This window comes from Apodemus sylvaticus, chromosome 16 (genome assembly GCF_947179515.1).
Source record: "Apodemus sylvaticus chromosome 16, mApoSyl1.1, whole genome shotgun sequence".
NCBI lineage: Eukaryota > Metazoa > Chordata > Mammalia > Rodentia > Muridae > Apodemus > Apodemus sylvaticus.
Genome location: NC_067487.1, coordinates 80,342,008 through 80,354,220, shown reverse-complemented (window position 1 = coordinate 80,354,220; position 12,213 = coordinate 80,342,008). Strand labels below are relative to the sequence as shown.

General features: G+C 40.8%; 1 protein-coding gene across 1 annotated transcript in view; it reads right to left on the bottom strand.

Moving 5' to 3' along the window:
* Window positions 1–12,213, bottom strand: part of Adgrv1 (adhesion G protein-coupled receptor V1) — a 535,393-nt gene that overhangs the window by 179,605 nt on the left and 343,575 nt on the right. The window contains exon 87 of the mRNA XM_052159654.1: window positions 1,586–1,702. Within this exon, the coding sequence (XP_052015614.1) occupies window positions 1,586–1,702 (117 nt within the window). The remainder of the gene's footprint in view (window positions 1–1,585; window positions 1,703–12,213) is intronic.

Below are 12,213 nucleotides of genomic sequence, written 5' to 3'. Positions count from 1 at the left end.
TATCGTAAAGTAAAATTCTCAGCCATTTGTATTACGTTTGTATTATATTTCACCTTATATTATAAGGTTCACTTAGTATGTAACCTGTGTCTACAGGTTTTCTGTGTTGGTTCCACCTTGAGGCTTAATGCAACAGCTTCCTGTTGTAACTATCCTGTTATCTCTGTCTATCTTCAAATCTGATAAGCAGTTTCCTGTGATTTCATCTAAGTCATTAATCGGAAACTCAGAATATGTCAGGGACAGGGACAAAGACCTTCAGCACACTACTGCAGAATTGGGCCAGGAACCTACATAGTCCTGTACTTAAAAACATCAACTTAGAGCAACTCCTAAAGTAATCTTTCAAGCAGAAAAGATGTAAGAAATTTATTCTATTTTCAGGAGATGTTTCATGTCCTGAAATTATGTCTATGGCTTAGACTTATTTTTTAAACCCATTGACAGAGATATTAAAGAAAATGACTTATTTTCCATGATTGGAGGTGCTGAAAGTTCTACAAAGCACTAATTTGAGGAATGAGAAATTGTCATGCCTTGTGCAGATCTAGAGCCATGCCCTGGAAGGCCACACCACTGCAGCTCCTGCTGTTGTTACTGACTGGAAAGTCTGTCTCTTCTACGACTGCTCCTACAGTCAGCACAGGAGCCACTGTCCACCAGACAATGATGGCAGATATGTGGGAACAGAGGTGGGAACAGAGGCTTCCATCTCCTGCATGCCTGACAATCAACCTCCCATGCGAAAGTTCTGAACTGACAAAAACAAGAAACCATGTTGTTTACTTTGCATGCACTGACAATTCTCTATTTAGTAAGAGCATTCTCCTGTTCTCCTGGTACAACTAACACTAATAACTGGCTTCCCCAGACACCCTTTCCTACCTCCAATTAACCACAAATAAAGATATCTCTCTAAAATGTAGATGTAATCATATCCTTCTCTTTCTTGAACAAATTCTTTGTTGATTCAGAGAAAAAAATTCAAATTTCTTATTCCTCAGGGTCCATATTCCAAGCTTCCGTTACAGCCCTTTGGTTTTCAGTCTTATGAGATTTGCCTCATATTTTTTTCAAACTCTCCTCTCGTAAGTTGCGTAGTTACTAGAGATATTACTGCATTCACACCCTGGTAGAGCTGTGAAGGCTACATCAGATTATTTCTACTTCAGGACAGAGAATATCTGGTGCTAAGACCTTGTGGTGGTTTGTATATGCTTGGCCCAGGGAGTGGCACTATTAGGAGGTGTGGCCTCTTTGGAGTAGGTGTGTCACTGTGGGTGTGGGCTTTAAGACCCTCATCCTAGCTGCCTGGAAGCTAGTATTCTGCTAGCAGCCTTCAGATGAAGATGCAGACCTCTCAGAATCTCCTGCATCATGCCTGCCTGGATGCTGACATGTCCCTGCCTTGATGATACTGGATTGAATGAACCTCTGAACCTGTAAGCCAGCCGCAATGAAATACTGTTCATGTAACACTTGCCTTGATCATGGTGTCTGTTCAAGGCAGTAAAACCCTACCTAGGACAGCCCTCCTCTCGAGGGGTCACTGGAGGGGAGTGGTGGGTGGGGCTGAGCTACCAACCTGAATGAGCATCCAGCTAAACTGGCAAAGATACAGGTAATGCGCCACTGCCGCCACAGCAGAGCAGCTCTGCTCGCTGAGTTGAGGACTTGCGTATGCAGATGCCAGGAACAAAATCTGGAAGACACAGGTAGTTCGATTTTTAAGTCATGCTGAGGTTAATGAGACCGTCCATAAAATAAACCACTTTCACCTGTGTGTGACTGGGTGCGTCACAGGCAGAGCTGACTTCACCTCAGGCAGCCTTGAGGGGCAAAGTCAGCGAGGACTCACGTGCTCTTAAGACCCAGTTGAAGACAACACATTGTGTTTTGTTTTGCTCTAAGTCTCTAAAGAGCAAATTCTCCCCAAAACCACATTTTCGTGACTGTTAGACCAGACTGGAGCCCTGGAGTCCACTTGTTCCAGTTAGGTAAGAAAGGGAGACAGTGCATGTGAATGCCACTCCCAGCCAATGGGACAGGGAGACCAAGAGAATCCTTGACTTTCTATTACCAGAAACCCCTTGCCAGGTAGCAGCATGTGGAACAAGCAAGTTTCAAGTCTTAAAATTACCTAAATGGTGGGGTTTTCTTATCACCTTCAAGCCTCTCATCAACCCTTGTATCAAAGATGACTATTTCCACAGTATCTAAATTGCACGTCTATTTCCCTCTTTCAGAACACAACTGAATCTTAACTCTTTTTATAAAAATAATCCTCATAGCCATTGACCATACTGTAAAGTCAGCATCATCATAACAGCATTACCACCCCTCCATCATCACCACCACCATCATCATCATAATCATCATCATCATCTTACCAGAATATAATCTCAATAAGGAAAGAAATTTTTACTTTTTGATTCTTTAATAAATTTCAGACATCAAATATTTGGCACCTAGTAGAACAAAGTAAGCACTTCTGAAATAAATGATCAAATCAAGAAAAATACCACTTTGTATTTCCAATATGTGAGTACTATGTGGCAGTGCCACCAGAGCTGTTGCAGCTGTAGTAAGCTAAGAACCCTGATAAATCTAATAATTGAGACTGGCAGGAGTTCAAACTAGCTCCCAACCAGGTTCCAGTCCTGGAACATGTGACCATGACACCCCACTAAGAGGACCATGATAAATGGTCATATAACATAGAAAACTAGAGTTCTCCATGCTAATGAGGTATCTTAATGGGCCCTGAATGTCTAGCCCATGAGCTTCCCTTCCTGGGCATCCCTTCCTGCAAATGGTATTTAATCTCCGGTCCACCCTGAGTAAAAGGTATTCATCCTCATCTACGATGAATAAACAGCTTGGAGAAACAAGGCCTGTCTCCTTCATCAGAGACTGTGTGTGTGTGTGTGTGTGTGTGTGTGTGTGTGTGTATACTTCATCATATAGAGCCAGGCCTAAGTGTCCCATAGAAGGCCCTCTTCCAGGCCTTCTGTATTTCTGGCACTTGTTCCGGAGCTCAGCGGGGTCCTGCCTGTCTCAGGCTCAGCATGGGCTTGCGAGCCCCTATTTCCAACTCCTCCTGGTCCTGGGGACACAGGAGGATGGGACCCACAATTCTCAGTGGCATCTGGGTACACAGGAGTTTGAGAGCCTAGAACCACAGCATCCATCCTAGATCTCGCAGTTTTTCCGCTTCGAAGAACACAGACTTGGACTCCTATCTTAGACTGCACTCTGCCTTCCCTGAGTGACATTTCTGCAGTGCACTGGTTCCCAGTGGCCAGCCACACATGCAGCCTGTCGCTCACGTGTCTCACCTCCCGAAGCAGCATGCTGGAGGCTCAGCATCCTAGTGGCAAGGCAGAGGAGCAGACCAATGGACTACTATATCAATTTTTATAATGAAAATTTTACTTAGCAAAAGAAAGGTTGGAGAGACAATATAATTCTATAACATCTGAACAAATAACCTCTGTGTTTAACTTCCTCACAGTAGTCACAGTAAGCGCAGTTGTCACAGTAAGTGCAGTCATAGCATGTTGGCAAAAAAACAAATGCAGCTCCTTTCTACCTTAAGATTCCAGAATTATTTGTAAAAAGTGAAGATTCCTAACATAATTTTCTGTTTATTTAGTCCTGAGCTTGGCATCTTCAATTTATACTGCTAAAACCAGTGGTAGCCAATACTTCTAATTTCACTATGTATTGTTTTATAACCTAGAAAAATGCATGCCCCCCCCCCCCCCCAGATAAGGAAAACTTACTTTTCCAGAACATAGCACACAGGAGTTTTGGACTCATTATAGCTTGTCCTTAGAGCATGTTTGGATTTCCCTAGGCTTCAGCTCTTGTGTAACTTCTGAATTATAAAATATATATCTCATAAAGTTAACCCTGTAAACGCCACAGATGCTCACTGAACAACTAGGGATGGGGCACTATGACTTGGCCTTAAAAATCTTCAGAGGCAGAAGTCTATATGAGTCCCACACCGAAGCCCACAGAATCCCTCTAGTAATTTGTCTTCATTTTTAAGTACTGTGGCATCTCGTCCCATGGAGTCTTTACAAATGCACCTACAACAATCACACGCTTCCCATTTTTGACGCTGTGAGAGGAACTGTGTAGAAATTTGATAATTTTGTTACACTCAACCTGAATAGTTTATGAAAAATAACCATGCAAATTGCAACTGAGAATGTGTATTTAATTCCAAGCATTCTATTAAACTGTAAATGGTATGCTAATTTAAATCTGTTCTCCTAAAATTGTTCTTAGAATCAAATCACTGCAAGTTATAGTTTAAAACTGCTGCTTCTTCCAGAAGATAGTTTAACATCCGCAAATTCCATTTGTAAGGTATGTTATCTTCAAACTTTTGACTTTTGTCATTCTTTCTAAGACATAAGAAGACCAGTACAATTTTGTGAACTACAAATGCTATTTTAATCTTCTCTATGAATATCGAGGATTAGGTCTCACTTTATGGCAGAAAATTAGTCAGCAAGATAAAAATAAGATGCCTTAACTTTTAACAAAGATGGGTTAAGATACTTCAGAAGCGTATGTCATGGCAACAAGCCCACCTCAATGTGAAATGACACACAGTCTTCACATAGTGCACAGAACCTTAGGACTGTACTTCCTAAGATCAGGTGGGGTCTTAGCACTGTTCTTCCCTAGTGCATCAGAGATACCAGGATAAAGATTATTTTCATAGCTGCCCTCTGAGACCAATTCAAGACACTGTAATAGCAAAAGAACAGACTCTGCAAAGGCTTTCTGTTATTTGTATGCCAACCATAGCTGTGGGCGAATATCTAATCCTCTTAGAGCACTGTGCTGGACAAGAAGAGTGCAATTCCAGAGAATGCCAGAGGAGACTATGTACCAGCATGATACCACGTGCCATCCCATGTGATGATACCACGTGCCATCCCATGTGATGATACCACGTGCCATCCCATGTGATGATACCACGTGCCATCCCATGTGATGATACCACGTGCCATCCCATGTGATGATACCACGTGCCATCCCATGTGATGATACCACTTGCCATCCCATGGGATGATACCATGTGCCATCTCAAGTGCATACCCATATAACATACCCATGAATGGCGTCCAGTTATGTTGCTTTTACCTCAATTTAATAAAGCTAAAAGAAAGTCCTAATTGTATAAGTATATATCACCGGATATATACTTATCAGAATCTGGTGCTGATATTTTAAGACAGTATTCCTAGAGTTGGCATGATGTCTTCTCCAAGGCTGAACCAGGTACAAGTCTCATCTCAAACTGCTGAAATTCTATTGATTCTCAGTTTTTATTAATTCATGGTTTACCACTGGTTCCTATTGGAAACTGAAACTAATGCCAATGACATATGCAATGCTATTCTTATCTCCATATTGAAACAACATATGCACATCATATCAGAAGCTAAAAAATATTACCCCTTAGAACAGTATCTGACATATAATTCATTTTAAATGAAATAAAAATTTCTTCCCTTTCTTCTGGTAGATGACAGCTCTACTATGCCAATAGGGAAATAGAAATATATTTGTCTCTGCTTGCTGCTAAATAAAATCTAATAATCACTATTGAGTTTCCTGTTTACCTCAATTCTTATTACTTCTTGAGACGTGTCCCCTCCTCGCCCACTTCGCTGTGGAGACTTGCTTTTCGCTGATCTAATTCTTCACATGACTTCTCCACTCCTCACTTGTCCCTAACCTACTTAGTGTTGACGGGGCCAAGTCAACTCCACCTGTGCACACTAACCATGGTGCTTTTCTAGACTTTTTAAAAAAGAGGACACTAGTACTAAATAAGTAGTACTTGGAGTAGGCTGTCTATGGTGGAAAGCAGCTACATGCATGATGTAATAAAAGTGTGGCAAGTGTTTCCAACAGACAGGCTGAATCTGAGGGAAATGGAGAAGATGGTGTGATCTGTAAGCTGTTCTGAGAGAAATCTAAAATCCTGTCTGCTTCCTGCTCAAATTCCTTTATATTCATTCCCCAGTGAAACACTTGGCTCTGTAGGCACTTATTTGTTTTCCAAACATGCTTCCTTTGTTCTTCCTTATTTTTGCTAGAATCTCTTTCTCATCTTTCCCAGGTATAGTGGTTTAAATGTGCTTGCCCAGTGGCACTATTTGGAGGTGGAACCATGTTGGAGTAGGCACGGTCTTGTCAGAGGAAGTGAGTCACTGTGGGGGGGTGGGCTTTAGATCACCTTCCTAGCTGACTGGAAACCAGTCTTCTAGCAGCCTTCGGATGACAATGTAGAACTCTCAGCTCCTCTACACCATGCCTCCTGGCCTCTGTCTTGATGATAATGGACAGAACCTCTGACTGTGTAAGCCAGCCCCAGTTAAACATTGTCTTTGGTCATGGTGTCTGATCACAGCAGTAAACCCTAACTAACACACCAGGCATACTTGAGCTGTTAGCATTGCCATCAACTCGAGCCTATTTAACTTAACTAAACAAACATGGATGCCAGAAAAGTGCTCCACCACAGAGTGATAAACGCATGTTCTCTGTATTTCTTAAACATAGGAGATGCTCTGCAAATCTCAATTCTCCAGTGAAGAAGACAGTGATATCTCAGAAAATTCTTATTAATAATAAGAGGAAATCCTGTGTCATAGCATACACACTTAGGAAGCGGGGTATGTGATGACATGGGACATAGTAACTGGACAAAACCAAGGACAGAGTTCTCAGCCATGTTTAAGCTTACAGATACCAGAAATTCACCCAACACATTTCCACTTTAAGCTCACACAGAGGTATGTTGTAGTGGCCACCCAAGGGAAGCAAGTGTGCTAGTTGTTCCAGTTTCTCCCCTTGTAGACAGTTCAGCTGGGATCACTCCATTCTATCCTGGTTTAGTGGGAATTTGTTCTGGGAATAGTTGTCGTCTCTGTTTCTATGTCAAACTTACCATTCTTTCCTATTTTAGTTTGCTAATATAGTAAGTCACATTGATATATGAATACTACATCATCAACCTCGCACTGCTGGATAGCTATCTTTAGTTGTGATGTATTAGCTCTTGATTTCCTCACTGTGCTAAGAGGTTCAGAACGGTGTGTTAGGGGCACTGGCTTACACAACAGATCTTTCTGGGCAGCATAAGGACCCAACAATAGTCTAGTAGATGAGTTTTTACTCTGACCTGTTATTATTAGCAGACACTTTACACATATAGACCATGTAAGTCTCACATTTTATTATTTTAACTCCTGTACTAGAAACAGTTATCTTTTAAACATACTTAGATAATATAATTTCCTCTGCATTTGCCCTGATTCATCATTCTCTGGTGTTTCTTGTGTTTGTGAAAATTCATATTCCCATCTGGTGTCATTTCTTCTGCCTGAAAGATTTCAGGATTTCCCATAGTGCACTACTGCTGGCAATACTTCCCTTTAGCTTAAATATTCTTGCCTACCAATTCCAGCACCAGTTCACACTCCATATCAATTAATCCATTGACATGTCATATTATGGGGTATGTTTTTCTGCTTCTTAGTATGACTGACGTCTTCTGATTGTAATACTCAGATTCCTATAAAACAATAATTCGCTTAGACTCCTTTCAATACCTGCTGTTACAATTAGTTGTGAAATACCACTGTGATTAACCTAAGGCTAATCATTCCTCATGATGGAGGCACGGCTCTTCCCCTGCACTGAACCCAAGCACTTGGGTCTCTGCTCTGCTCTAGGTCTGCTGCTCATAATGCTTCCTGATCAATAGTTCTCTCCCCAATTCTCACCTAACTGCAAGGTTTGAGAGTGCCTGCTTCTTATGCTTCCTTATGCCAAATCCTAAAATCGCTTAAGATGAAGGTTTCTAGAGAAATAAAGCCCACTTTATTTCACATACACCAGAGAGCCTTCATTGACAGATGTCAAATGACATATATGCCTATTATTATTATTATTATTATTATTATATAATTTGAGGGTAAATTCAGTACTCTGTATTTCACATAGATTCAAAGCAGAAATCTATTACGTACTTATTTGGCTCTTGTTATCAAATTATTGACAATTTTCATGGTGTTCTGATTTGAAAAAGTAGAATTATTTACATATTCATTCATTGCTTGTAAATTTTGGCAACTCACATCACTCACATCTCCTAAATTACTTGGCTTCTCTTAATCATAAAAAGTTTATATTCAATATTGGTTGATAAATGAGTGGTTCCGAATATTAATTTCCATGATGCAACTAATTTTTTAAATAAAAAACACACACATTTGGACCTTTAGACTAGCCTTTGTTACTTGCCGTAAATCACTATGTCTACAATAGCCTTCCCATATGAAAGCTGCAACTTTAATATGCCACTAAAAAAAGAAACGGCTGCTCCCTGCTGTTACTTCTGTTGTCAAACTCAATCTCCTTGGACACTGCAATGTATGAGTGTGACGGCACTGCCCTGACTCTAATGGAGGGAAACCCTGTTGCTTTTTTGTTTAAAATTTTGACATTTCTTCTATACATCCATAATTTCATGAAGAAACACTTAAAACTATATAAAGACTTTTAACAACATTAATTTTAAATATAAACTCTCAAGAAAAATTCAGTGTTGGTCTTTAATTTCTTATGCAACAAGTTGTTACAAAAAACAAAAAAAAAAAAAAAAAAACCAAAAACCTCTTAGGACTTTGGGGTGTCCCTTTCCCAGCTGGCCGGACAGTGCCCAGAGCCTGTTCCTATGAGCGAAGCACCTGGGGAAACCCCATGTTGACCTCTTGCCTCCTTCTTTCATTCCCGTTGAGCACATGGCATATTCATTACACTTGCCACTGCTGGGTGAGCATGTTCTTCATCTGTGCGTCTGACGGAGAATGTTCTGGTGGTAGGGATGTTCTGTCAACACCAGGCCTTAACTGCTCCTGTTACTGCGGATGTCAGAGACGCAGAACCCATACTCTACTTTTCTGCTTCCTTCCTCCATTGCACCTCTACTTCCTCCCTTCTTTCTCACACCTTCCACTTGGTGAGTACTGCAAGTGGAAGCCAGACTGCTTTAGGAAGCGTGTGGACAGACTGAGGTGCTTTAAAGATCCCCAGGCTTTACACTGATCAAGGCTGTGCCAGGCGTGTTTTCAAATGCACATTCTGCTTGCATCTATCTCTGAATCCTCATCCCCGCATCTATGAATTTAAAAAAAGGGCAATGGTCTCCTACTCGGGCTTTTACTGTGAGGACATTAGACATGTTGCTTATCTTTCACCACATATGACAGTGGAAATGGACAAATGCACACAGCAATGAATCCACAGCTAGAGCTGAGTGCCAGAGGCAAGTGGAGGCTGGGGTCCCCCTTAGGTATATAAGGCCAGAAACATGTCTGCTTATGTATTTGACTTAAAATAAGTCATTCAGTCAAGTGTTGCTATTAGTGACTACACTGGTGAGTTTGCACACATTCCCTCCATTAGTGACTACACTGGTGAGTTTGCACACATTCCCTCCATTAGTGACTACACTGGTGAGTTTGCACACATTCCCTCCATTAGTGACTACACTGGTGAGTTTGCACACATTCCCTCCATTAGTGACTACACTGGTGAGTTTGCACACATTCCCTCCATTAGTGACTACACTGGTGAGTTTGCACACATTCCCTCCATTAGTGACTACACTGGTGAGTTTGCACACATTCCCTCCATTAGTGACTACACTGGTGAGTTTGCACACATTCCCTCCATTAGTGACTACACTGGTGAGTTTGCACACATTCCCTCCATTAGTGACTACACTGGTGAGTTTGCACACATTCCCTCCATTAGTGACTACACTGGTGAGTTTGCACACATTCCTTCCATTAGTGACTACACTGGTGAGTTTGCACACATTCCCCCATGGCTCCTCTGGGTAGACTGCTTCTCCAGCTGCCACTCACAAATTAAGCCACATTTAAAGGTGATTTTACAAAGCTCAACCACTGACAAAAACAAAAACAACAAAAAAACCCAAAAGACCCCAAAATAAAGGTCTTTCCCAATATGCTTATGGAGATATTTTCCTGCCATTTTCTTTTTTTATCTTTAAGAAATCATGTTCTCTGAGGAAAAAAAAATAAAAGGATTTTTATGAATCATTCATGAACTTCAAAAAGACCAAGACTAGGTTTCTATATCTGGAACACAGTCAAACAAGTCCTAACTTAGTTTCTATCTACAGAATTAACAATAATGTATTGGGTGGTGGTGTGTGCTATATGCGCCTAGCTATTACTTCACCTTATCCTTTAATAACCTAAACAATTTAGAAGCCCTTGCTTTCACTCTAGGTAAAGAAAACCCAGGCTTCCAAAGTAAATTAACTTAGATTACAGACTTAAGATACAACAAGAACAGAACATGAACCAAGTGTGTTGACTTCAAACCTCCTAATCACTTCTGGTATTTAAAATAGCCACTTAAAATGATACTAGTCCATTCTCCAAAAATTACTAAGACCACACTCACTTCATATTTGTACAGGAGGTTCTCAAGAAGAAAATTAATCTTGTCACTTGAAGAATATATATAGAGGATGAATAAAATAAAGACCAAGATAATTTTAATATCACAAAGATTCAACCAAAGTTTATATGTAGTCTTTGATTCCAAAGTTCGATTTCTTTGTTATTTTTTGACTGACTTTAGAAGTTATGTAGAAACAATAATTTTCTATATCTGGAGATCACATGATGAAACTCCTTATAAAGACATGGGACACTGAGGTATGCTTCAGTTCTGTGGTTGTTTGACTGACAATGGTCCCCACAGCACACATGTCTGAATATTTGGCTTGCAGTTAGTGGAACTGTTCATGAAGGATTAGGAGGTGTGTTCCTCTCAGAGGATATGTGTTACTGGGAGTGGGATTTGAAGTTTCTAAAGGCTATGCCGTTCTCATATTTTTCTTGGTCTGCATTAGAATGTGAGTTCTCACCTATTACTCCAGCGCCATGCCAAACCACCTGCTGCCATGTTCTCTGCCATGACGGTCACAGACTCTAATCATTTGGAACCCCAAGTCCCCAAATCAAGTGTTTTCCTTTAGACATTGTCTTAGTCGTGGTGTTTTGTCACTTCAGCAGAAAAATAATTAAGACAAGAACTTTCCATATGTGACTGAGCCACTTATTCTGAAAATTCCCATTACATATGATTTTGTTATCATTGAATCACTAATGTGAATTAAAATCATATTCATTTTCTATTTTGTTTTGATACCAATATAATGTATATAATCTCTAAATCTCTTCAGATAAATAACTCAAACAAAAATGTAGAAGTCACTTAAAATTGTATGAAAATGTATTTTAACAAATAATGAGTAATTATCATTTTTGTGACTTACTGATTGAAAATGAAAATATTGTTCAAATTCTCATATAATTCTTAGACATAAAAACATAATTTAGAAACAAGATAGAATTGGGTAGAATTCCAGAGAGGCTGAGAAATTCTAATATAATTTGATACAACTCTAACTATAGCATCCATTAACCAACCACCTAACTGTAAACATGCCAAAGTTTATACTTCCTCTGCTTAGCACTGTGAAGGTCAGGAATCAACCCCTGAGCAAATAACCACCTTGGCTGAGATCCCCAATGGGGGTCCCTCCATTCTGCTCAAGCTCCATCTATCTTCTCGTCTATACCTCTGCCCCTCTCCCTACCCAACAGACTGCTGGTCTCCCAGGACATCTACAACAACCAAGAACACAGGTGAGATCACACCCAAATAACCACCCTAGCTGGGACCCCCATGGAGCCCAGCCCTCCCCTCTGTTTGAGCCCCAACTCCCTTTAGGTCTGCACCTCCTTTGGGTAACATCAACATGCCTACTCATATCCAATACCCCACAGACTGCCAGGCTCCTATGAGGTCTACAACAACCAAGGACACAACCTTCCTGTTTCCCAGGAAGTCTGTCATTCAGACAGTCTGTCAGGAAGTGTGTTAGGACTGCCCTAACCCAGGCACACAGGAGTCATGCTCTAACCAGGGACACAGGAGCTCTGTCCCCAATCAGAGACAGCATAGCCAGCCTCCTGGGAGGGCTGCTCTAACCCAGGTGATAGAGCCCTGCCTGCCTCCAAAGAGGCAGGATTCAGTCAAAATCACCCAGGCTGGTCAACACTAGAGATA